At 37.1% G+C, this 26,392-nt stretch overlaps 1 protein-coding gene across 1 annotated transcript in view; it reads left to right on the forward strand.

Annotated features, from left to right (window-relative positions):
- Positions 1 to 26,392, forward strand: part of COG3 (component of oligomeric golgi complex 3) — a 99,268-nt gene that overhangs the window by 12,892 nt on the left and 59,984 nt on the right. The window contains exons 2-13 of the mRNA XM_036250385.1: positions 304 to 450; positions 2,789 to 2,850; positions 3,878 to 4,043; positions 4,695 to 4,769; positions 8,482 to 8,574; positions 9,427 to 9,552; positions 11,320 to 11,400; positions 12,610 to 12,653; positions 13,665 to 13,791; positions 14,395 to 14,486; positions 15,807 to 15,946; positions 17,883 to 18,043. Coding sequence (XP_036106278.1) covers positions 304 to 450; positions 2,789 to 2,850; positions 3,878 to 4,043; positions 4,695 to 4,769; positions 8,482 to 8,574; positions 9,427 to 9,552; positions 11,320 to 11,400; positions 12,610 to 12,653; positions 13,665 to 13,791; positions 14,395 to 14,486; positions 15,807 to 15,946; positions 17,883 to 18,043 — 1,314 coding nt within the window. The remainder of the gene's footprint in view (positions 1 to 303; positions 451 to 2,788; positions 2,851 to 3,877; positions 4,044 to 4,694; positions 4,770 to 8,481; positions 8,575 to 9,426; positions 9,553 to 11,319; positions 11,401 to 12,609; positions 12,654 to 13,664; positions 13,792 to 14,394; positions 14,487 to 15,806; positions 15,947 to 17,882; positions 18,044 to 26,392) is intronic.

The following is a 26,392-nucleotide window of genomic DNA, read 5'->3' on the forward strand; positions in this document are numbered from 1 at the left end:
AACCGCTGAGCCATTTATAAACTATGTGACAATGGGCAGATTAGAAATAAATCTGTGTTAGAAAGGTAACTCAAAAATCACACTTTACTAGTGGTAGGATATCAGTGTCATGCTTATATTTTGAGACTAACAATATAGAGAAAGCATAGTTATAAGTGTTAGCATTTCATGGCATTTATTAACCTCAAATGATTTAATGAAAACATCCATTTCTTTTTCAAAACAACTGAGATGTAATACCAAGCTTGAGGTAAGAGAATTTTCAAATTATTTCAATTATCTTTGTGGCTTTTCTTTTTCAAGCTCCCAATAGAAGACTTGTGCAGTTTAACATCCCAGTCACTGCCCATTGCACAGACTTCAATAGTACCTGAATCTACAGAAGACATTCTCTTGAATGGTTTTATTTCATTAGAAATGAAAGAAGCAAAGATCGAAACTGCACAGCAGGTGAGAGACAATATTGTTTCTAAGGATGTTTGATTATTTAGTTACTTTTTAGTCCTCACTCCGGGGTATTTTTCCATTTATTTTTAGACAGAGTGGGAGGGAGAGAGAGAGAAACATCAATGCGAAAGACACCTCGATTGGTTGCCTCCCGCACGACCTCGACCAGGGTTGGGGACCAAACCGCAACCGAAGTACGTGCCCTTGCCTAGAATTGAACCTGCAACTCTGGTTCACGGGCTGATGGCTCCAACCTCTGAGCCAAACTGTCCAGGGCAGGATGTTTGATTATTTTAAATGTCTTGAGACAGGGCTAATAAAAAAGGTTCTAATGAAAAGTTCTGAACATTTAAAACTATACAAGGTGGGACAACAGTAGCTTTAGAGTTGTTTGTATGGAAAATAATACAATAATTAATAATAATACAAGAATAAACTTTTGTGTACTAAACTGTAAACCTACTTTTGTCCCACCCTGTAGTTAACATCAAATCTTTTTAGAACATTCTTGATTTTGTGTCAGTTGTGGCTATTAAGTATTTTTTTTTTTTTTTTTAAATCCTCACCAGAGGATATTTTTCCATTTTTTGTACAGATAGAGTGGGAGGGAGAGAGAGGAAAGGAGAGAGAGAGAGAAACATCGACGTGAAGGGACACATCGAGTGGCTGCCACCCGCACGACCAACCAGGGCCGGGGACAAACTGCAACCGAAGTACGTGCCCTTAGCGGGCACCGAACCGGGGTCTCTCCGGACCACAGGCCGACGCTCTAACTGCTGAGCCAAACTGGCCAGGGCGGCTGTTAAGTATTTTTAATGAACCTTTTGCCCAGTTGTATTTGCAATACAGATAAAAAGACGATATTTCAAGTTTGGATGTTGATAGATTATTATATTTATTTATTTTATTAATTAATTTATATTTGTTATAGATGTTTCTCCTTTTTTACCCCCAGACACCCTCCTCCCTATCCTGCCCCCACCCCAGCCCCCCAGCCATGCATTGTTGTCTGTGTCCATTGCTTATGCATATATGCATATAAGTTCTTTGGTTTATCTCATCCCCCACCACTGAAGTTAGTCAGTCTGAACTGTTCTCCTTTCTATGTCTCTGGGTCTATTTTGTTCATCAGCTTATTTTGTCCATTATATTCCACAAATAAGTGAGATCTTGTGGTATTTGTCTTTCTCTGATTGGCTTATTTCCTATATTTATTAGGGTTTTAATATTTTACTACTTTTGGCTTCTCCCAGAGTATGTGTATATTATGTTTCCCCAGCATGCCATGTCTTCCTATTGCTAGGTAATTTCTTTTTCAAAAACCTAAATGTTTTCTTCAGATGAACACTTACAGCTTTTTTTAGTAATGTAACCCAAAAAATTCCCTCATGCTTATTTAAGATCAGCCTCCTCTGTCTCTTTTTAATAAATATTTTCATAATATAGGGCCAGAATTCAAACCTAGGTTTAGCTGATACGAGATTCCATGTTCTTAAACTAGTCTGTTATATTATTTATGAGTTTATATTCTCACAGTTCCTACTACATAATACTGATATTTACTCAAAGCCCAATGTTACCTACTCAGATTTGGCAAACTAGCAAATAGGCTTAAGCCTGTCAGGAAGAAATATATCTTATGTATTATATCTTTAATACTCTCTTTAAATTAACTCTGAAAACAACCCATTGTTTTTTCCCTTTTTATTGAATTTATTGGAATGACACTGTTTAACAAAACACTGCACACTGTACTGTGTGTTCACCACCCCAAATCAAGTCTTCATCCACCACCATTTGTTCCTGCTATATGCCCCCCACCGTGGACAGTCACCACACTGTTGTCTGTGGGCCTATTGTTTTTAATATCCTTTGCTTTTAAAAATTAATTAATTATTATTATTTTTTAATCCTCACCTGAGGACACTCTTTGCATTTATAGAGCTAGAGCGAGAGGGAGAGAGGGAGGAAGAGAGAGAGAGAGAAATATCGATGTGAGAGAGACACATCAGTTGGCTGCCACCCACACAACCCCAACCAGGGCCGGGGACAAACTGCAACCTAAGTACGTGCCCTTAGCAGAAACCGAACCCGGGTCTCTCCAGACTGTGGGCTGACGCTCTAACCACTGAGCAACCGGCCAGGGCTATCCTTTGCTTTTTCTAGCATGTGGATATTGATTATGCAGTTTAATTATCCTGGTTTAAAACTAATTATTAATGTTTGAGCCCCAAATAATAAGAATTAATGTTACCCTTTTGACTTGCTGTTTAGCATGTAGCCACATTTCATTTTGTCTGTTTTAATTTTGTTGACAATATAATATTCTTTATTTTTCCAGTTTTTCTCATGGTTTGCAAAGCTACAAACTCAGATGGATCAGGATGAAGAAACTAAATATAGGTATGTGGCTATCCTAATTTTTAGATTACACTCATCTGAAGCATTTTGTAATCTGTGTCTCTAAACAAAATTAAGGTACAAAGAAAACTGTACAGCAATATTATCTTTAAAAATAGCCAGGGAGAGGATTTGGGTCAGCTGGAATTAGAAGTTATGTAGTTTTTTAAAAGTTACAATTTAATTAATAAGTTAGGGGGGACAGACATTAGTTTTTAGATAATTCTAGAAAGGTTTGGGTTCAGGTAGAAATTTTACAAGAACTCTAAGAGGTGTTTGTTGTCTTTAGAAGGAGAAACCCAAGAGACTTTAGGGATGGCTACCTAGCTTCTAAGGTGTAACTCTGTTGTTCTGTTTGTGTATATTGATAGCATGGGAGAAATGGTATACAGTTTCTGGCTGATTTGGGGACTATGGCTTGAGCATTTGCATTCATTGAACTTTACTCATTGACTGTAATTGCTAGGCATTGTGTTAGACTCTTTGATAGATGATTCCATTTATCTTTATAGCAGCTCTGAGGAAAGTAATTTTATTCCCATTTTACAAATGAGCAAACTGAAGCCTGGAAATATAAAGTAACTTGCCTAATGTCATGGAGACTTGGGCAGAACTTGGATTTAGACTTGGGTCTTCTAATTCTGAGACCAGAACTATTCCCATGACATCACACTGTCTCTCAAAGATGGAAGTGACCTGAAGGATTGGCCTACTTAATACCTTGGGATGGCCTTGGTATCCCAGACTTTGAAAGTTGAGCTGATGATTTATTGCCTTACATTTGAAAAGCCAGTTTATGGCTTCAAGGCTGATTCCCTTGTGCCTTTTAGTTTCAGTAATTTTCCTTCTTAAGTGTTGATATAGTTTATAACATAGCTTTTGGTATATTTCTGAATATAATGAACTACAGTGAATAGGCCTTACTTTCCTCCTGAAATTCAAGCATTTGGGGAAAAGGGAGACTTGTTTATTTTCATTGCTTATTGGGGGAAAATATTATTGCCAATCCCCTTTTGGTTCTGTTTTCTAGACAGATGAGGGATTACTTGTCTGGGTTTCAGGAGCAGTGTGATGCTATATTGAATGATGTAAACAGCGCTCTTCAACATCTGGAATCATTGCAGAAACAGTATCTTTTTGTGTCCAATAAGACAGGAACCTTACATGAAGCCTGTGAACAACTCTTAAAAGAACAGGTAATTTGGAGTGGGAGAGAGGGTCAGTGATTATATTTACTGTTTATTTTAAGATAGATGAATACTGTTTAATTCTAGTTTCCTTAATTTTTCCAACTATATATTGAACACTGCTCTGTATGAGGCATGTGCTAATTAATAAGCATGCAAAATATTACATTGGCAGCCTTCTTTCATTCTAAACAAGCTTATGTGAACAGAGGCAAGAACAAGCTTTCCTATGTTTTGAGCTGTTAGGTCTCAGTACAGTTTCAGAGTGAAGAGGATATATTAGTTTGCTCTGTCTGCTCTTTATCATTGATACTTTTGAAACAAGCATAGTGATATGGTAATGGTGGGATTTAAGAAAAAATGAACTGATAGAGGTTGTGCTTAAATTGTGCCTTAAAGATAGACTCTACATTACTGTTTATCTCAGAGTTTTCTCTATGTGTGTTCTGTTTTTTAAAATACAATCATTTATTATTTTGTAAGATTATATATAATTTACTGTGATAATCATTGCTGATTTTAGTCCATGTTTGCAAAAATCTTCAGCATTATTCTGAAATCTTATGTCTAATATATATCAATTCAATGTAATTTTGACGCTGGAGTGTTGATTTTTATGTTCTCATAATAACCATTTTTTCTCTTTTAAAAATATGCAAGTCGGAACTTGTTGATCTGGCTGAAAACATTCAACAGAAGCTTTCCTATTTTAATGAATTGGAAACTATTAACACAGTAAGCATGTTTTTTACTTTTTATAAAGTTAGTGAGACTTTATTTTGTATTTCCCTTTCTGAGTATGATCTTTAAACCTGTAAATTGGCTTGAGTGGTATTTTAACTTACTAGTTTGCTTGCTGAAGGTATTCCTATTTGTGGCTGATGGATATACCATTACCAGTTCAGATTTTTTCAAATGTGATTTAAGTAATAGTTCTGTTTAAATTATATTATTGTTATTAAAAATCTTTGTTGGTTACTTCTTGTAGTATCTTATTTGTAAGCTGTGAAGATTATAAGAAGAAATATTAAATTTTAAATCTTGCTGTGGTTGAACCACTATAAAAATAATAAAAACATTTTTTAAACTAATCTCATATTTAGTGTGAGGAAAAGTATAGTCCTCATAATGCATACTTATATCCCAAAGTAATAGTCTTTTTTTTTTTTTTTATCTTTATTGTTGAATGTATTACAGATGTTCCTCATTTTCCCCCATTGAGCCCCTCCTCCCCACTCCCGCCCCTCTCCTGCCTTTCCCCACACTGTTGTCTGTGTCCACTGGTTATGCATATATGCATATAATTATTTCTTCCCACCCCGCAACCCCCCTTCCCTTTGAGGTTTGTCAGTCTAGCAACCAATTTGTACTTCTTAATCCCTTCACCTTTTTTACCCATTCCCCCATCCCCCCCCCATCCGGCAACCAACAAAATGTTCTCTATATCTATGAGAATGTTTCTGTTCTACTTGTTCATTTTGTTTGTAGATTCAATTGTTGATAGCTATGAATTCATTGCCATTTTGTTTGTTCATATTTTTTATCTTTTTCTTCAAAAAGACCCTTCAACATTTCATATAATAATGGTTTGGTGGTGATGAACTCCTTTAGCTTTTCCTTGTCTGGAAAACTCTTCATATGGCCATCAGTTCTAAATGACAACTTTGCAGGATAGAGTAATCTTGGTCGAACGTCCTTGCTTTTCATCACTTTAAATATTTCTTGCCACTCCTTTCTGGCCTGCAAAGTTTCTTTTGAGAAATCAGCTGACAATCTAATGGGAACTGTCTTATAGGTTACTAACTGCTTTTCTCTTGCTGTTTTTAAGATTTTCTCTTTGGCCCTGGCCGGTTTGGCTCAGCAGTTAGAGCGTCGGCCTGCAGTCCTGAGAGACCCGGGTTCGGTTCCCGCTAAGGGCACGTACCTCACTTGCAGTTTGTCCCCGGGTCGGTTGTGCGGGTGACAGCCACTCAATGTGTTCCTTTCACATCGATGTTTTTCTCTCTCTCTCTCTCTGTTCCTCTCTCTCCCTCCCACTCTACCTGAACAAAAAATGGAAAAATGTCCTCCGGTGAGGATTAAAAAAAAAAAAGATTTTCTCTTTGTCTTGAACCTTTTGCATTTTGATGATGATGTGTCTTGGTGTGGGTCTCTTGGAGTTCATCTTGTTTGGGACTCTCTGTGCTTCCTGGACTTGTCTGTTTCCTTCACCAAGTTAGGGAAGTTTTCTGCCATTGTTTCAAACAGGTTTTCGATTTCTTGTTCTCTCTCTTCTCCTTCTGGCACCCCAAGATGCGAATGTTGGCACGCTTGAAGTTGTCCCAGAGGCTCCTTACACTATCCTCATTGTTTTGGATTCTTTTTTCTTTTTGCTGTTCTGATTCGTGTTTTTTGCTTCCTTATATTCCAAATCAGTGGTTTGCTTCTTGGATTTACCTACTCTACTGTTGAATCTGTGTAAATTATTTATTTCAGTTCGTGCCCCCTTCATTTCTGACTGTACATCCTTCATTTCTGACTGGTCCTTTTTTATGCTCTTGAAGCCCTCACTAAGTTCGCTGAGGTTCTCACTAAGTTCATTGAGCATCCTTATAAACAGTATTTTGAACTCAGCATCTGTTAGGTTGCTTATCTTCATTTCACTTAATTCTTTTCTTGGAGTTTTGTTCTGTTCTTTCATTTGGGACTTGTTTCTTTGTCTCCTCATTTTGGCTGCCTCCTTGTGTTTGTTTCTATGTGTTACTTAACGAGCGGTATGGGGCTAACTGAGACCAGATGCTGGTTGTTTGCAAGAATTTAGGAAAACCTGAAGCAGGATCCAAGACAAGCCAATCCTATAGTTAACCAACTGACAACAGCTTGGGTGGGTCTGAAAGTTGGGTGGGGCGGGGCCTCAGGGAATCACCAGGGCAGGGCAACCAGTGTGAGCCAAGTTGCTGGAGTCTCAGATATGGTGACTATCTGCCGCCCCAGGGAAGGGCTCACCAAAGGAACAGAGGCCTCTGACAGCACGGCTATCCTGGAGAAAGCCCCCTCTCCAGCCCTAGCTCCAATGCCAAACAGCTCAGTTCTTCCCTGTATGTCTCTGGTGCCCCTCGAGCTGCCTCCTCTCCAAGCTTAGAGGGAGTGAGTCTGATAAGTCCGTGCTTGGGCCCTTTAAGAGGAGCTGCCTGGGGCTCCAGCCGCCTCAGCCTCCCTGAGCCTCAGTTCCTGCTGGTTTTTCCAGCCAGAAATTATGGGGCCTTCTCTTCCTGGCACTGGAACCCTGAGCGGGGCGCCTGGTGTGGGACGAGGACCCTTCTGTCCTTAGAGAGGTCCCACACAGCCGAGGTGTCCTCCTAATTTTTATCCCTCATACGTGGGTGTGGGACCAGCCTGTCGCACCTCCACCCTCCTACCAGTCTTGATGCAGCCTTTTCTTTAATTCCGTAGTTGTAGGACTTCCATTCAGCTTGATTTCAGGTGGTTTTGAATGATGGTTGTTCTGTAGTGTAGTTGTAACTTTGATGTGGTTGTGGGAGGATATGATACTACGTTTACCTACCCACCATCTTCAAAGTAATAGTCTTAATTCCAAACTAATAGTCTTAATAAATATTGTTGTAATACTTAAACAATAAAGATAAAAAAAGACTGCTGTGTAAATGATATTTCTAGTTCATAAATTAATTATAACTACTTGTACATTATGTTATTAAATATTAAATTAATCATAATTATAATTTACTAAAGAGATAGAAGTAAAACTAGTAAACAGTTAACAATGGAATGCAATGGAAATAGTTCAATGCCAAGCTATTTATATATTGAGATAAATAAGTGGCTGGTTTTACTTATATTTTATACATATCGTATATTTACATTATATTAAATAGTATATATTATATTGCTTTATGTTTTAATACAGGATTTTATATATCATATCAAATGTTAAGTTTTATGCTTGTATACATTACCTATATTTTTATTTATATTATTATTATTACCTATATGCTTACTTATATTTTACTTATATCACATTTTACTTTAATAGTATAATTGCTAAACATAGTATGACTGACTACTAATCCTTTAACCTTGGGAAATAGCCAGTGTTTGAAAGTAGAAAATGGATGTATGTTGTAAAGTAGTAGTAAATGGGAAGTTTAGGTACTTGATGTGTTATTTTAATATAACATTGTATAATGGAGTAATATAAAATATTTGCCAATTCATCAAGATCCCCATTAAAGCTTATTAGGAATAAACTGAAATAAATCAGTATTCTTTTTTAGTTGTCCTTTTTTGTTACACATGGGCTACATTTGAGGATATTTTGGTCACTCAAAATGTAAAGACATTAGTATAACTGTGTTATATCCTAAAGCCAAATATGCTAATTCTAATATATAATTATCAACTTTTACCTATATATTTTTTTATGAATTAAATTTTTTTTTTCTTAAAGAAATTGAATTCTCCTGCATTGTCTGTGAATAGTGAAGGATTTATACCTATGCTGGCCAAGTTAGATGATTGTATAACATATATCTCATCTCATGTAAGTCATGGTATTTCTGTATGTTTTTTTAAAGAGATCTTAACATCCCTATTAATTTGCTTCTTAGTAAAGTAATTATTTCTTCTGAAGGAAAAAATATATCTATAATGTACTTGAAAAACTGTGGTAAATTCTTAGTCATTGTTGATAGTGATGTAAAAAGTACTTTCAGCTGCTAAGGCAGAACCTGGAGTAGAATGAGGTCCTGACTGACACAGCTTTGTCCCATCTAAAAGGATGAGTGATTTTTTGGCTGTTCAATTCCTGTTGTGTTAGATATTATTCCCCAAGGATTTAAAGCTATATTTATTACCCCCAACTCATATTCTTTTTCCTAGTTGAGCCTGACATATTAGTCTTTGGAATACTGAAAATATATTTTGCTAAAAACTAAAAATTTGCTGAGTCCCTACTTTGTGCCAGGTACAAGGGATTTGGCTGTGACCAAGACAGTCACAGTATTTGTCTTCATGGAACTTGACATCTGCATAAGACCTTCTTTTGAATATTATATATAGCTTTGCAGAAAGGACATACTGGTTTTCTTTCTTTTTAAAACAATAAGTTTTTATTGATTTTTAGATAAAGAGGAAGGGAGAGAGAGAGAGATAGAAACACTGATGAGAGAGAAACATTGATTGACTGCCTCCTGCACGCCCCATACTGGGGATTAAGCCTGAAACCCGGGCATGTACCTTGACTGGGAATTGGACTGGTGACCTCTTGGTGCATGGGATGGTGCTCAACCTACTGAGCTACACTGGCTGGGCAAGGACATACTAGTTTTCATTGAAAGTTTGCTTTGTCAATGCTTGTTTCCTTTTTGTAAATCTTTTTTTTTTTTTTTTACAGCCGAATTTTAAAGATTATCCTGTATATTTACTGAAGTTTAAGCAATGTCTTTCCAAAGCTTTGCACCTCATGAAGACATACACTGTGAACACACTACAGAACCTCACAAATCAGTTATTAAGAAGGGTGAGTTAACTGGTGAGGTTTTGGGTTTGTTTTTGATTCATTTATCTTTTATAATCTTAGTCTGAGAGTAGTACTTAGTAAATCCAATTTTTTTTTTTTTTTTTTACTTTTGTTAAATAAGAATATGTGTTGCAATTTATTTATAACAGGAAAAATGGTTGTATTGTATCTGTCTGTCAGAGTTTTATTTTCAAAGAATATATAACAGTGTGAGAACTATTCAGTACTAATGATAAATAAGATTCAAACTATTTCTTACTTAAAATTTTTTTCTTATCTTTTTCATGAAAATATTGGAAGGAAATACACCAAAATATTAAAAGTGCTTCTATCTGAGTGATGGGATTGCATATGATGGATAATTAAATTTTCTGTGTTTAGCAAATATGTTTAATTGAGCACCTTCTATTTTTTGTTTTGTTTTTTTATCCTCACCTGAGGACATTTTTCTATTTTTTGTTCAGGTAGAGTGGGAGGGGGAGAGATGAAGAGAGAGAGAAACATCGATGTGAAAGGGACACATCGAGTGGCTGCCACCCGCACGACCAACCAGGGCCGGGGACAAACCGCAACCGAGGTACGTGCCCTTAGCGGGAACCGAACCCGGGTCTCTCGGGACCGCAGGCCGACGCTCTAACCGCTGAGCCAAACCGGCCAGGGCTAATTGAGCACCTTCTAAATGCTTTGCATTGTACTAGGTCTTATGTAGTAGTGAAAAGGAGCTAGTAAGGCTTCTGCCTTCATGGAGTTTATATTCAGGAGAAAAGATCAGTAAAGAGGGAAATAAACAAATTAATCAATTGCAGCTTATAGTTGATGCTAGGTGGGAAATTAGCAGAGTGTTAGGTTAGAAAATAAGAGTGGAGCTAGCTAGGACAGTCATTGAGCACATTTCTTTGCTAAGAAAACAAAACCATAAAGATTATGCATTTTACTTAAGTTTTTCTAAAGAACTTTGAATATCTTTTGAGCTTTCAGTTCAAAGCCACTGATTTTTGGGTTGCATTTTTACTATTCCCATTGCTGTTAACTGACATAACAGCCAGATTATATAATTTTTCTATTTTTGTAAAGTTATATATATGTTTTTTGCATTTGTCTTCAGATAGAGTAGGAGGGAGAGAAGGAGGAAGAGAGAGAGAGAGAAACATCGACATGAGAGAGACACATCGATTGGTTGCCACACGTACAACCCCAACTGGGACTGGGGACAAACTGCAACCAAGGTATGTGCCCTTAGTGGGAATCGAACCTGGACTCTCCAGTCCGTGGGCTGACGCTATAACCGCTGAGCCAAACCGGCCAGGGCTATTTTTGTAAATTTTTTAAGTTTAGGAAACTAATATCTAATTAGCACTACTTCCAACTGTATATAGTGCTTTACTATTGAGCTACATAACAACTTAATGAGTATAGGTTATCACTAGTAAATGGATGCTCTGAATCTTTGAGAGGTTTAGTAATTTGGCCGCTGTCCTACTTTCAGTAAATGATTGCATATGAAGCTGAATTCAAGTCTTTTTACTTCCAAAATTCATGTAACATGGGTTAAATTTTAATTATAAGAGGAGAGAGATAATGGTTCCTCATAATTATTTCTCATTTGTAGCAATAATAATATTAATCTCTCTTTGGGATATTTCTCTCTAAGCTTTTGGTTGGTATGTAGGCCAGGTGGTAGCTATTTGAAGTGATGTGCATCGCATTTCCAGAATACTTATTTGTTTGTTAATATCTTCTTTCCTATCCTCCTCCATGTTTCTTTAGGATCCTTCATCTGTACCTAATGCAGATAATGCCTTCACACTATTTTATGTGAAATTTCGAACTGCTGCCCCCAAAGTCAGAGTAAGTCTGTTGACATAAATAGGATATTGCAATGAAGTTTATTTAGCCAGCCCTTTTGAAGTACTACTGTATGTTAGGCCCTTTGCTTATACCAGGAAAATGAACATGAATGAAAGAAAGGTAGGCATTGCCCTTCCACATTACATTGCATTATCTTAGAGTGTCTTAAGACCACAGAGCAAGAAACACCTAGCTCTTCCTAAGATGCTTAGGGAGTGTTTCTAGATGAAGGAGATATTTGAGCTTAAACTACTCAGATTTATAGTGGACTTGAGGGAATTGATTACTTATAGAAAATACAAATGGTTAATAAATATGAGCTCATGTTTAGGCTTCAGTGGAGAATATATTCAATTAAAGGTTAGGTGGCATTTTTTTTATCTATTAGAAACTGGGAGATTAAGGTGTAACAGCTTTTGAGGATTTAGAGAGACAGGCAGTACTGCTGATAGGGGGATGTAAAGCAGTTTCTTTCTCAATAACATTTTAGGAGTATATATCAGAAGCCTATAAAAATATTTATCTCTTATCACCCAGTGTTAGGGGTTCCCAGCTGGCAAGTAGGTAACTATTATTTTATCAGCTTTACATATTCGAAAGTGGAATTTCAGAGAAGTGGACCAGCTCTCCTGGGCTCAAAACAACTACTGGGAGTTGGTGCTCACACCCTCCAGTTTTCCTTTAGGCTCAGCTCTTAACCACTGGGCTGTTATTCTTAAGAAACAGCCAAGATGTCTTAACAGTAGAAGAATGGTTGATTTGTGGTTCATATCCCCAAGGGGGATATCATATAGTCATTTAAACAAATGTTTTAAAGAATATTTATAATGATGATTCATTGTGTGTTTCCTAAGTGCCCAGGTATTAGGTTAAGGCTTTCTACTTACATTTTCATCTGATATTGAGAAGTATTTAATAATAGGAAAATAGTTTGAAATAATGTTACTTTTGCAAAAGCAGATTATAAAGCTGAATATGTGGTATAATTCCAGTTTTGTTTAAAAAGGAAACTATAGTATGTGTATACAAAAAATGGAAAGAATATTCTAAAATATTAACTATGATTATTTTGTGGTATTACAGATGACTGTTATGTTTCAACTTTTTTGTATTTACAGATTTTCTAATATTATGTGTTATAATCAGAAAGTAGTTAATAGTTCATAACTGAAGCAAATGGGTTTTTAATGTGTTTATCTTATTTTGCAGACTCTTATTGAACAAATAGAACAGCGATCTGAAAAAATACCTGAGTGAGTACCTAGAAGCTCTTCAGTTTCCAAATTAACTTTTCTTAAAGTACTATTTCACTCAATCTGTGATGTCCCAGCTATTCTCTGAGCAATTACCTTGCGTACGTGTTCTTGTAACACACAACTTATTTTGGGGAGCAAAGTTGTAGACCTGATATAGGGAGTGCAAGGCATCTCTCTCTCTTTGTTTGTTTATTTAATTATTTACTTATTTTTATTGAGGAACAGTGGTATACAACTTATTAGTTTTGGGTATATTACATAATGATTCAGTATGATCACCACTGTAAGTCTTGTTAGCGTCTATTATCATGCATAGTTATCAAATTTTTTTCTTGTGATAAAAACTTTTAAGATTTACTCTCAGCAACTTTCAAAAATGTGATATAGTATCATTAACTATAACCTCCATGCTGTACACTTCAGCAAGGCATCTCTTTTTCTCCATAGCAGGATTTTCTTTTCATTTGGGTAGATGTAAGATGTATACTCTTGGAAGATAAATCTTTCATTAAAAGATAAAGGTATAAACTCCAAAGTTAGAGAATTTAATTTACAAAATGAATACATACTCATATTTGGTTTAAAAAACAAAAAGATGCCCAGCTGGTGTGGCTCAGTTAGTTGGGTGTTGTCCCATGCACTGAGAGGTTGCTGGTTCAATTCCTGGTCAGGGCACATGCCCTGGTTGCAGGCTTGGTCCCCAGTAGGGGGTGTGCAGGAGGCAGCCCATTGATGTTTCTCATTGATGTTTCTATCGCTTTCTCCCTCCCTTCCTCTCTCTCTAAAACAATAAGAACATATTTAAAAAAAAACAAAAAGATAAAGACAGTTTATGTGTATCTTTATATACATATATACATAAATATTTCTAGTATTTAATGTGGGCAAATGAGAGGTGACCATATACCTTTAGAGGTTTGGCAATCTTTTCTGGCACATAAGATCAGATTTAGTGTACATATCTAAAATCAAAAGTTTATACTTCCCATCTCATTTGCTTTTCATCAGATACCAACAACTGCTAAACGACATTCACCAGTGTTACCTTGATCAGCGGGAGCTCCTTTTAGGCCCTAGTATTACTTGTACTGTAACAGAGTTAACCAGCCAGAATAACAGAGATCATTGTGCCTTGGTAAGTTTTTCTGTGTTTTGGTTTAATGTTAAACTAACTTCCTATGAAATATTTTGATACCCTAGAAGCTATATTTGGCTAAATAAGTTTTGGTTTCCATATCAACAAACTTAAAGAATTTTTCTTTCAGTTATGACAAATATAGTTTAGTAATTAGCATTCAGTTTGGCAAAATATTCTCATTTTGATACATTTTTTGAGGTATGAAGATTCACAAACAAGTATTGTTTCTTGAAAGATGAAGTTTCAGAGTTTGTGGATTTATTTTAGCTTTTGCTGCAAAAGTGCTTTCTTGTTTAGTGTGATTTTACTTGATACTGTAGAAAATACATAAAGATTATTTTTTTAAGTACCCCCTATTCAACTTGAAAAGTAGTTTATTTTCATTGTCAAAAATTTAGAAAATAATCCATAAAGAATAAAATAAAAATCACCCATATTTAATTATGCAGCAAACCATCAAAAGCATCCCTTTTCTGTGCTTTAGTAAGTTGTTTTATGAATATATATGCATAATCTCTGCAAATAAAATACCTGCTTTATGTCACAAACAATAGAATCATGTGTCTTTAACTGTAGGTGGTGTGTGTTTGTTTCCTGCAGATTCGCAGTGGCTGTGCCTTTATGGTCCATGTGTGCCAGGATGAGCACCAACTTTACAATGAATTTTTCACAAAACCAACATCAAAATTAGAGTAGGTAGTACACAGAGTTTAACTCTTGTTTTTAAGATTTAATGTGTTAATGATCATAACAGCTTATAATTATTAGAGTATTCATAAATTAACTGCAGAGTGATTTAACTTTTGTGGCTATGTGAACAGACTATTGTTGAGTGGGACAGTGTTTATTTACTTTAAGATAAATATATAACCAACATGCTTTCATATTGTTTATAATTATGTAGACAGTATGGTATGGTAGTATGAATCCTATATAGGGAACTAAATCTTGGGATCTAGATCCCTTTATTTCCACCAAATATAATAAATCCTCCCAGCTAAAAAATTCTGTAATTCTAACTGATGAAAGACACTTAAGAATACAAACACCATTTACTATCCTATTTTCTTTTATCCTCACCCGAGGATATTTTTCCATTTATCTTCAGGTAGAATGGGAGGGGTGGGGAGAGAGGGAGAGAGAGAGACACATTGATGGGAGAGGGACACATCGACTGGTTGCCTCCCTCACAACCCCAACCAGGGCCGGGGATGAACCGCAGCCAAGGTACATGCCCTTGACCAGAATCGATCCCATGACTCTTTGATCCGTGGGCTAACGCTCTAACCGCTGAGCCAAACTGGCCAGGACTATTTACTATCCTTTAAAAATGTTTTACTCAAAGTGTCTTTCAGATCCATTATTACTAAGTTTTGGTTTCTTCTTATTGGCAATTTGGACTGTTACAAAGATTCCAAGAGTACGACCCTTATAATGGCTAAGAGACAAGTGTATTTTACTGATTTGATTGGGTTGATCACTTTTGATGAAATAGTGCATAGAGCCAGAATATTATTGACAATATGACGAATATAGACAACATAATGTTTTTCTTTTCAAATGTTTTTATCAAAATACTTATATGTCCAGAGTACTTTGAGTTTTGTTTATCTAAATCTGTAAGTGTTCAAAATTTTTGAACGTATCCTTCCTGGGGAAAATCTTACCATTTTGATTCACAGTGATGTAGAATATAAAAGGATAATTAAGTCTACTGAAATACTTTTTATTGTTTTTGAAAGGACATATACAGAGTTATTACTGAAATAAGTAAAGGTTGTAATAATAAATCGATATTTGGCTGGGGGCAGCTAATTTGAATTGATTGCTGATTGTTTATTAATTCTTGGCTTTTAAAGCAACACTTCACAGAATTACTTTCAACCTTTATATAATGTTCCCCCTACTATTTTCCAGTAGATTTTTACAATGTTTATTGGCTGGAAGAAATCAAAGATGCCTTTTAAACTGGAAAGATTGCTACTAAACCATGTTTTATTTCTTTATTTTAGTGAACTTTTGGAGAAACTGTGTGTGTCATTGTATGATGTCTTCAGGCCATTGATCATTCATGTTATTCACTTAGAGACACTTTCGGAACTCTGTGGGATTCTTAAAAATGAGGTGCTTGAAGATCATGTACAGAATAATGGTAAGTGATAAGTAGAAGTGATAATTTCAAAGGTCTTTTAAATGATATCTGTGGTTCAGTGAATTTGAAAAAGGTTAGCTCTTTTTCTCCCTACCCCACCACCTATATAAATTTAATATTTTTGAAGCCTGGGTTGATGCCTGGTCCCTTTTCGAATCAAGATATACCTTATTCTGTGACTAAACATACAAATTAAATGGGGGAAGCATTTTAAAATCTTAAAATTAGTAATAAAACAAGTATAGTTACTTTTCTTTCTGGCATCTGAAATCCAGAGAGAATGAGGTAGGCATTTCTAGTACACTGTTACCGGAATACATAAAGTAATTGACTATATTGTATATTCTTGATTAAAAAACAGGAATTATTTCAGCATACATACATAGTAATGATTCATCTTTTTGAAATTACAAATAAAGAAAAGCAATTCTCTAAAATATATTTGCTTTATCCATGTGATACACTCCTCAATATTTGATTTGATTGTTATAGAAAATGATTTTTCTAATGATACTTAGGCACCTTTAAGAAGTACCCATCAGCCCTGGCCAGTATGGCTCAGCGGTTAGAGCGTCGGCCTGCGGTCTGGAGAGACCCGGGTTCGGTTCCCGCTAAGGGCACGTACTTCGGCTGCAGTTTGTCCCCGGCCCTGGTTGGTCGTGCGGGTGGCAGCCACTCGATGTGTCCCTTCACGTCGATGTTTCTCTCTCTCTCTCCCTCCCATTCTATCTGTACAAAAAATGGAAAAATATCCTCGGGTGAGGATAAAAAAAAAAGAAGTACCCATCAAGTAATCATTTTACTGGCAGAAATTATTTGGCTTTCCTAAGGAGGTGCTGTAGGTTTGTTACTCTTCCAGAATTTCTTATTCTACTACATTTAGTTCATTCAAAGATGTACATTTTCTCTTTTTTGAATTTTTGTAAGAGTTTATTTGAGCCAAACTGATGACATATGCTGGAAGCAAGATCAAATGCTCCAGAGAATAACAGTTTTACAGTTTCTTTTTTTTTATGCATTTGAAATTAAGGAGGGCATTTTCTCACATTTTAATGCTTCTGAATTAAAGATGATTTTAAAAATTAATATGAATATTTATGTGATTGGGTAGTGTCTTTAACTCCCCAGCAGCTGGGAAGCTGTTGTATTACTGGTGTGTCTTAACACTGATGACATCTTAGAAATGAAGAAATTCTATACAAAGTCATATCTTGTTTTATATTTTAATCATTTTTTATGTGGAAACATAAACAAGTCATTTAATATCTGTGGGACTCAATTTATTTGTAAAATGGGGAGGATAACCCAATTAATAAGCTGACTTAGCCGTCTCTCAGGATTGGTCAGAAGCTGTATGAGATAACTTAAAAAGCACAAAGCACTTTAAAAGTCAGATTTTATTATTCATACATATTAATAATAGAAATAATTTCACAGAGTTCCAGGAAGAAGATGTAAGGGCAAAGTTATTTTCCAATTGTAAATTTGAGGAAATTGAAGGATATTTATTAAGAGTTTCTAAGGTCGCCCTGGCCGGTTTGGCTCAGCAGTCAAAGTGTTGGCCTGCAGACCAGAGAGTCCCAGGTTTGGTTCCCTGGACGTGTACCTCGGTTGCAGTTTGTCCCCGACCCGTGGGTCGTGTGGGTAGCAACCACTCGATGTGTCTCTCTCACATAGATGTTTCTCTTTCTCTTTTCCTTCCCCTCTCCCTCCCGCTCTATCTGAAGATAAATGCAAAAACGTCTTTGGGTGAGGATACAAAAAAAAAAGCTTCTAGGGTCATTGAGTTCTATTGAAATAATATACATATAACCACAGCCCATGAAGCAAAAGTGGTTCATGCTGTTACTAGACAATTTAGTAATATATTTGCTTGTTTAAAAAAGTATTTTTCTAAATCTAAAGGATTGGATGATTGTACTTTTTTTTAAATCAGCTGAACAACTGGGGGCATTTGCAGCTGGAGTTAAGCAGATGTTGGAAGATGTACAAGAGCGGCTCGTCTACCGAACCCATATCTACATTCAGACAGACATTATTGGCTACAAGCCAGCTCCCGGAGATCTGGCATATCCTGACAAGCTAGTAATGATGGAGGTAGGTTTTCCTTACTGATCTCGTCCCTACCCCCTCACAACTTTCAGCTATTTTATACTAGTTAAAATAGGATTTTTCTTTTTAATTCTTACTCAAAATGTAAAATCAAGATAAACTTGCCACAAAATCATAGGTAATAAAATGTAAGGAAATTGAACAGAAATAATTTATTAGGTTTCTTTCAAGTTGTATTTGTGTGTGTGTGTGTGTGTGCGTGAATCTTCACCTGAGGATATTTTTTTCCATTGATTTTTAGAGAGAATGGAAGGGAAGGGCTTGGGGTGGGGGAGAGACATCCATGCAAGAGAGACACATTGATTGGTTGTCTCCTGCACGACCCCGACCAGGGCCGGAATTGAATCTGCAACCTAGGTACATACTCTTGACTAGAAATTGAATCCAAGGCACTTCTGTCCGAGGGCCGATGCTCTAACCACTGAGCAAATTGGCCAGGGTGGAACTGAGAACTTCTTAAATGGATTTTTAAATAGAAGCAAAAGTAGAATAACATAATGAACTCCTACGTATCATTACCCTAGCTTCAACATGGCCAGTCTTATTTCACTTAGATCTCTCTTACTTCCCTTCCCCACTATTAGTTATTTTAGAGTAAATTTTAAATATCATTTCATTAGTAAATACTTTAGTGGGGGCACTTTTTTATTTTTAACACAAACATAATACAATGATCACACCTAAAAACATTATTTATACTTCCTTAATATCATTAAATATTCAGTTGGATCTAGAATTTATTCAGATTCACCAGTTGTTAATTTCACATATACTTAATTCTTCGTGTGTGTTTTATTGCTCAACTATTAGAAAATAAGATATAGACATCATGATACTTCACTCCTGAGTACTTCAGTTTCTATTTTCCTAAGAATGAAAACATTCTCCACATAATCACAATGTAGTTTTTATATCTAAGAAAATTAACATTAATTCAACAATATTATTTATGTACTGTCCATATTTAGATTTCTCCAGTTGTCCTTCTAACTGGATCAAAAAATAAAAAAAGGTGGGATTCAGTCAAGGTTACTGTGTTGCATTTGTTTTTTTGTTGTAGTTTTTTAATCCTCACCCAAGGATATTTTCCCATTTATTTTCAGACAGAGTGGGAGAGAGGGAGGGAGGGAGGAAGGGAGGAGACAGAGAGATGGGGGGAGAGAGAGAGAGAAACATCGATGATGTGAAAGAGACACATATTGACTGGTTGCCTCCTACACGACCTTGCAACCGGGTTTTATGTCTCTTTAAATCAAACCCAGACTCTTTCCCCAGTCTTTTTTTTCCCTGTGAAATTGACTTTTTTGAAGAGATGAAGCCAGTTTTATTGTGGAATGTATCACATTCTGGATTTGTCTGTTTATCTTATGTTTAGAGTCAGGTTAACACTTTTGTTTTTTGGTAAGAATACTACATAGTTGATGTTGTGTACTTCTGATTTTATTACAGCAAAGGCATGTAATGTCAGGTTGTTCCACTATTGGTTAAGGTAGTGATTGCTAACTCCATTATAAAAGTACTTTCTTTTCTAATTACTAAAAACAATGGGCTCATACTATGAGATTATGTGAGTTCCCCAGCATCTTTCACCCAATGATTTTCACAGCTATTAATGATTATTGCCTGAACCAGTTATTATGTTGAGGGTAGTAAACGATGATTTTCATGTCTGCCATTTCTTGTACATTTATTAGTTGGCCTTCTGTTGTAAAGAATTTCTCTTCTTCCCTCCCTTTCTTACCCTTGTCTCTGTACAGTAGTGGATTTAGAAACAAAACATATTTATTGATTTTTTTTTTTCCAAGAGAGAGGGAGGGAGAGAAAGAGAGAGAGAAACATTGATGTGAGAGAGAAACATCAGTCGACTGCCTCCTGCATATCCCCTATTGGGGATTGAGCCCACAGCCCGGGCATGTGCCTTGACCGGGAATCGCACTAGAACCTCTCAGTCCATGGGACAGTGCTCAGTCCTCTGAGTCACACTGGTCAGGCTACAGTAGTGGATTTTTAAAAAGTAATTATATTATAATTCATTGCCATCATTATTCTTTTAGATGCTTAAAATTGTCCCAGATTTGTTGAGCTCCTTGTTTTTTTTTAATTAATTAATTTTTGTTACAGATGTTTCTCCCTCCCCCCCCCAGACACCCTCCTCCTGATCCCGTCCCCCACCCCCCCAACATTGTTGTCTGTGTCCTTTGGTTATGCATATATTCATATAAGTTCTTTGATTTATCTCATCCCTCCTCCCCCGCCCCTGTCCTCTGAGGTTTGTCAGTCTGAACCGTGTTCCTTTCATTGTCATCATCATTCTTTTAGGCGGTGGTTCTCAACCTTCCTAATGCCGTGACCCTTTAATACAGTTCCTCATGTTGTGGTGACCCCCAACCATAACATTATTTTTGTTGCTACTACATAACTGTAATTTTGCTACTCTTATGTCTTAGGCAACCCCTGTGAAAGGGTCATTCAACCCCCAAAGGGGTTGCGACTCACAGGTTGAGAACCATTGTTTTAGAGGTTTAAAATTGTCCCAAATTTGATGAGCGGAAGCTTCTTTTTAAAAAAAAAATTTTTTCTTTATTGATTTTAAAGAGAGAGGAGGGGAGAAGTAGGGAGAGATAGAAACATTGATGAGAGAGAACATCAACTGGCTGCCTCCTGTGTGCCCCTCACCGGGGATTTGGCCCACAACCTGGGCATTTGCCCTGACCGGGAATGGAATCTGTGACCTCTTGGTGTATGGGTTGACGCTCAACCCATGAGCCATACTGACCAGGCAGTGGAAGCTCCTTTAGATTGACGTCTTTGTCCTTTTGATATGACCCTGTAATCTTTGAGTACCTCTTTTTTTTCTTTTAATTTTTTTTTTTTATCCTCACCCGAGGATATTTTTCCATTTTTTGTACAGATAGAGTGGGAGGGAGAGAGAGGAAGGGAGAGAGAGAGAGAAACATCGATGTGAAGAGACACATCGAGTGGCTGCCACCCGCACGACCAACCAGGGCCGGGGACAAACTGCAACCGAAGCACATGCCCTTAGCGGGAACCGAACCCGGGTCTCTCCGGACCGCAGGCCGACGCTCTAACCGCTGAGCCAAACTGGCCAGGGCCCTCTTTTTTTTCTTAAGCAGCTTTATAGAGGTATAGTTTACAAACTGTACAGTTCACTCATTTAGAGTTTATAATTCAATGATTTTTAATATGTTCATAGATATGTGCAACCATAACCATTTTATACCATTTTCATCATCTCAGAAAGAAACCCTGTATTCTTTAGCTATCATGCTCCTATACCAGCTCTAGGCAAACACTAATTTCTGTCTCTGTAGATTGCCCTGTTCTGGACATTTCATGTGAATGGAATCATATAATGTATGGTCTTTTGTGATGTTTTTCAGTTAGCATGATATTTTCATGTTTCATCCATGTTGTAGCATATATTAGTACTTTCCTACTTTTTTAAGGCTAGGTAATATTCCGTTTTATAGATATGTTACATTTTGTTTAACAGTTTGTCCATTGATGGACATTTGGGTTGCTTCCGCCTGTTGGCTGTTATAAATAATACTGCTAAAAACATTCATGTATACATTTTTGTGTGGACATCTATTTTTATTTTTCTTGTGTATATATGTAGGAGTGGAGTTGCTGGGTCATATAGTAACTTTGTGTTTTATGATTTACCAAGTTGTTTTCCAAAGTGCTGTACCACTTTACATTCCCATCAGCAATGTTTGAGGGTTCTGATTTCTCCACGTACTTGCCAACTCTTGTTAGTATTTAACTTTTTGATTCTAGCCATTTTAGTGGGTATGAAGTGATATCTCACTGTGGTTTTGATTTGCATGTTGTCTCATTATCCTTTGTTGATATTGTCCCCACATCATATGTTGTCCCAGCATTCTCTCCAGTTGTCCCAGCAGCATTTTTTGAAATGGCTGTTTTCCTATTGGCTAGTCTTGCAACTTTGTTGAAAGTCATGGATTCTAGATTTATGGGTTTATTTCTGGACTCTCAATTCTGTTCCATTGATCTTCATGTTTTTTGTGTCAGTATCAGGAAGTGTGAGTTCTCTTATTTTGTTCTTTCTCAAGATTGTTTTGGCTGTTCTTGGTCCCTTGTAGTTCCATATGAATTTTAGAATCAGCTTGTCAACTTTACAAAGAAGTTAGCTGGGGTTTGTTAGGGATTGTATTGTATCTTTAGATCAATTTGGGGAGTAAATTAAGCCTTCCAATTCAGAAACATGGGCTATTTCTCAGTTATTTAATTTCTTTCAATAGTATTTTGTAGTATTCAGAGTATAAATTTTATACTTCTTTTGTTAAATTTCTTCTTAAGTATTTATTTAAAATATGTTTTCATTGATTTTTTTTTTTTTTTAAGAGAGAGATAGAAACATCGATCAGCTGCCTCCTACATGCTCCCCACTGGGAATCAAACCTGCAACCTGGGCATGTGCCCTCATGGGGAATTGAACCAGAACCTCTCAGTTCATGCCATGATGCTCAATCCACTGAGCCACACCAGCTGGGCCATTCTTAAGTATTTTATTCTTTTTGATGCTATTGTAAATGAAATTCTTTTTTTTTTTCTTTCTTTTCTTTATTTTTGTTACAGACGTTTCTCCTTTTACCCCCATTGACACCCTCCTCCCCACCCCGTCCCCAGCTTTGTTGTCCATGTCCATTGGTCATGCATACATGCATATAAGTTCTGTGGTTTATCTCCCCCACCCCCCCTTCTGGGGATTATTAGTCTGTACCCTACTTCCACGTTTCTGGGACTACCTTGTTCTTCAGACTGTTATGTTCATTACATTCCACAAATAAGTGAGATCATGTACTTGTCTTTCTCTGTTTGGCTTGTTTTACTTAGGATAATATTTTCCAGGTCCCTCCATGTTGTCTCAAAGGATAAGAGCTCTTTCTTTCTTACAGCTGCATAGTATTCCATTGTGTATATGTACCACTGCTTTTTTATCCATTCGTCTACTGATGGACATTTGGGCTGTTTCTAGATCTTAGCTATTGTAAATAGTGCTGCTATGAACATGGGGGTACATATATTCTTTCTGATTGGTATTTCAGGCTTCTTAGGGTATATTCCTAGAAGTGGGATCACTGGGTCAAATGGAAGTTCAATTTTTAATTTTTTGAGGTAACACCATATTGTTTTCCACAGGGGCTGCACCAGTTTGCATTTCCACCAACAGTGTACTAGAGTCCCCTTTTCTCCACACCCTCGCCAACACTTGTTGTTTGATGATTTGTCGATGGCAGCCATTCTGACATGTGTGAGGTGATACCTCATTGTTGTTTTAATTTGCATCTCTCTGATGATTAGTGATGTTGAACATTTCTTCATATGTCTCTTGGTCATTTATTTGTATGTCCTGTTTGGAGAGGTGTCTATTCAGCTCCTCTGCCCATTTTTTAATTCGGTTCTTTGTCTTTCTTTTGTTGAGCTGTATGAGCCCTCTATATATTTTGGAAATTAACCCCTTATCTGATGTATCATTGACAGTTACGCTCTCCCATAGAGTGGGTTGCCTTTCCATTTTGGTGGTGGTTTCTTTTGCTGTGCAGAAGCTTTTGAGTTTGATGTCGCCCCATGTGTTCATTTTCTTCTTTGTTTCTGTTGCCTTAGGTGATGTACCAGTGAAAATTCTGCTGCGTATGATGTCGAAATTTTGTTGCCTACATTTTCTTCTAGAATTTTTATGGATTCACGGGTCACATTTAAGTCTTTTCCATTTTGAGTTTTTTTATGTGTATGTTTTAAGTTGATGGCCTAGTTTCATTTTTTTGCATGTAGCTGTCCAATTTTCCCAACACCATTTATTAAAGAGGCTGTCTTTACTCCACTGTATCCTCTTGCCACCTTTGTCGAATATTATATGAGCATAATGTTTTGGGTCCATTTCTGCGTTCTCTGTTCTATTGCATTGATCTATGTGCCTGTTCTTGTGCCAGTACCAGGCTGTTTTGATTACAGTAGCTTTGTAGTATAAACTGATATTCGGTATTGTGATCCTGTCTACTTTGTCCTTTTTCAAGATTGCTGTGGTTCCATCTGAACTTTTGAAGTATTCTAGTTCTGTGAAGTATGTCGTTGGTATTTTAATGGGGATTGCATTGAATCTATAGATTGCTTTGGGTAGTATGGACATTATAATGATGTTAATTCTTCCAATCCATGAACAAGGTATGTGCTTCCACTTTTTTATATCTTCCTCTATTTCTTTTTTCAATGTCCTATAGTTTTTTGCAAATAGGTCCTTTATTTCTTTGGTTAAGTTTATTCCTAGGTATCTTAATTTTTTTGCTGCGATGATAAATGGGATTGTTTTTTCAGTTTCTCTTTCTGTGAGTTCATCATTGGTGTATAAGAATGCCATCGATTTCTTGACGTTAATTTTGAATCCTGCTACTTTGCCAAATTCATTTATTAAGTCTAGTAGATTTTTGATGGAGTCTTTGGGGTTTTCTACATATAATATTATGTCATCTCTGAAAAATGACAGTTTCACTTCTTCCTTTCCAATTTGGATCCCTTTTATTTTTTTCTCATGTCTGATTGCTGTGGCTAAGACTTCCAGTACTATGTTAAATAAGAGTGGCGAAAGTGGGCATCCTTGTCTTGTTCCTGTTTTTAAGGGAAGTGCTTTTAGTTTTTGTCCGTTGAGTATGATACTGGCTGTAGGTCTTTCATATATGACCTTTATTATGTTCCTCAGGGCCTTGGAATATAGCCCTGCTGTTCTGCGTAAGAGGATTTCCAGAGGGTGGACAGATACTGGTTGTTAATGAGCCTCAATTTGCATTTCTTTGCCTCACCTGGAAAAGGCTGCTGCTTTTCCCCACAGCTCTGGGAGGAGCACACTGGCCACCATCCTTTGTGGCTGCTACTCAGCAAAAACTCTGGGCACCCTCCAAATCCCGGGTGTCCGCACAGAGTTCCAGTCCAGTCTGCCCTCCCTCTACCGGAGCCCCAGGTGAGGGGCTGTAGCCAAACTAGTGCTCTGTTCTGGCTCTCTGGGTGGAGCAGGCTTGGTCTTTTATCCCTGAGGGCACTGCCCATAGCTAAGACTGCTATTGTTTGTGGGCTTCCAGGCCCCCTCCCCCCCGCCCCCTGGCACCTCCGCAGATCCTACTGGTGTCCCTGGTTATATGGTCCTGTCCTGCTTTCTGTTGCTTTTTTTCTGAAGATTTGGCTTTATTTTAGTTATAATTTTTGTCTGGTCCTGGGAGATTGTCTGTATAGCTTCCATTCACTCCCCCGACATTTTCCTCTCCTCTTTCTTATTTTTAAATCCTCACTTGAGGATATTTTTCCATTTATCATCAGCTAGAGTGTGAGGGGGAAAGAGAGAGAGAGAGAAGGAAAAAACAATAATGTGAAAGAGACACATTGATTGGTTGCCTCCTACATGACCCGACCGGGGCTGGGGACCAAACTGCAACTGAGGTATGTGCTGTTGACTGGAATCGAGCCCGAGACTCTTTGGTCCATAGGTCAGTGCTCTATGCTGAGCCAAACTGGCCAGGGCATGAAATTATTTTCTTTTTTTTTTTTTTTTGTACAGATAGAGTGGGAGGAAGAGAGAGGAAGGGGGAGAGAGAGAGAAACATCGACGTGAAGGGACACATCGAGTGGCTGCCACCCGCACGACCAACCAGGGCCGGGGACAAACTGCAACCGAAGTACGTGCCCTTAGCGGGAACCGAACCCGGGTCTCTCCGGACCGCAGGCCGACGCTCAAACCGCTGAGCCAAACTGGCCAGGGCATTTTCTTAATTTAATTTCTGGATTGGTCATTGCAAGTATATAAAAATATATTTGATTTTTTGATTTTTAAAGATTTTGTTGGCTTTATTCAATGATTCATGAATCAGGCAGCATTTCACCTAGCAAATAGATAAGAGCTCCAAAGAGCTGTACAAAATGATAGACCTTTATAGGCAAAACAGGTTGGAACAGAAGGTTATACAAGCAAAGAGCTGGTTGTGTCAAGGTCACCTTTCCTTAGGGGATGGCAAAGCTATACCAGGCAGGTGACTTTACTAGTGCTGTCTAGGTAATTCTAGATTGACTGGCTTATGATTCCATTTCTGAGGAAGGCTGAAAATGTAATTAAGTTAGGTATTACATCTCTGTTGGTGATGTGGGGCTTAACACAAATTACTCTATTTTTGGTCTGTTGTTTCTTTTTTATAACACAAAGATGAACTACCCAGTTCCTCCTGCAGAGGACTCAGTTCCAAGTGCAGGCAGCAAGAAACACAATGAGCATGGAAAAATTACTCCTACTCTTATTATCTGTCAGGG

This window comes from Molossus molossus, unplaced genomic scaffold (genome assembly GCF_014108415.1).
Source record: "Molossus molossus isolate mMolMol1 unplaced genomic scaffold, mMolMol1.p scaffold_m16_p_9, whole genome shotgun sequence".
Taxonomy (NCBI): domain Eukaryota; kingdom Metazoa; phylum Chordata; class Mammalia; order Chiroptera; family Molossidae; genus Molossus; species Molossus molossus.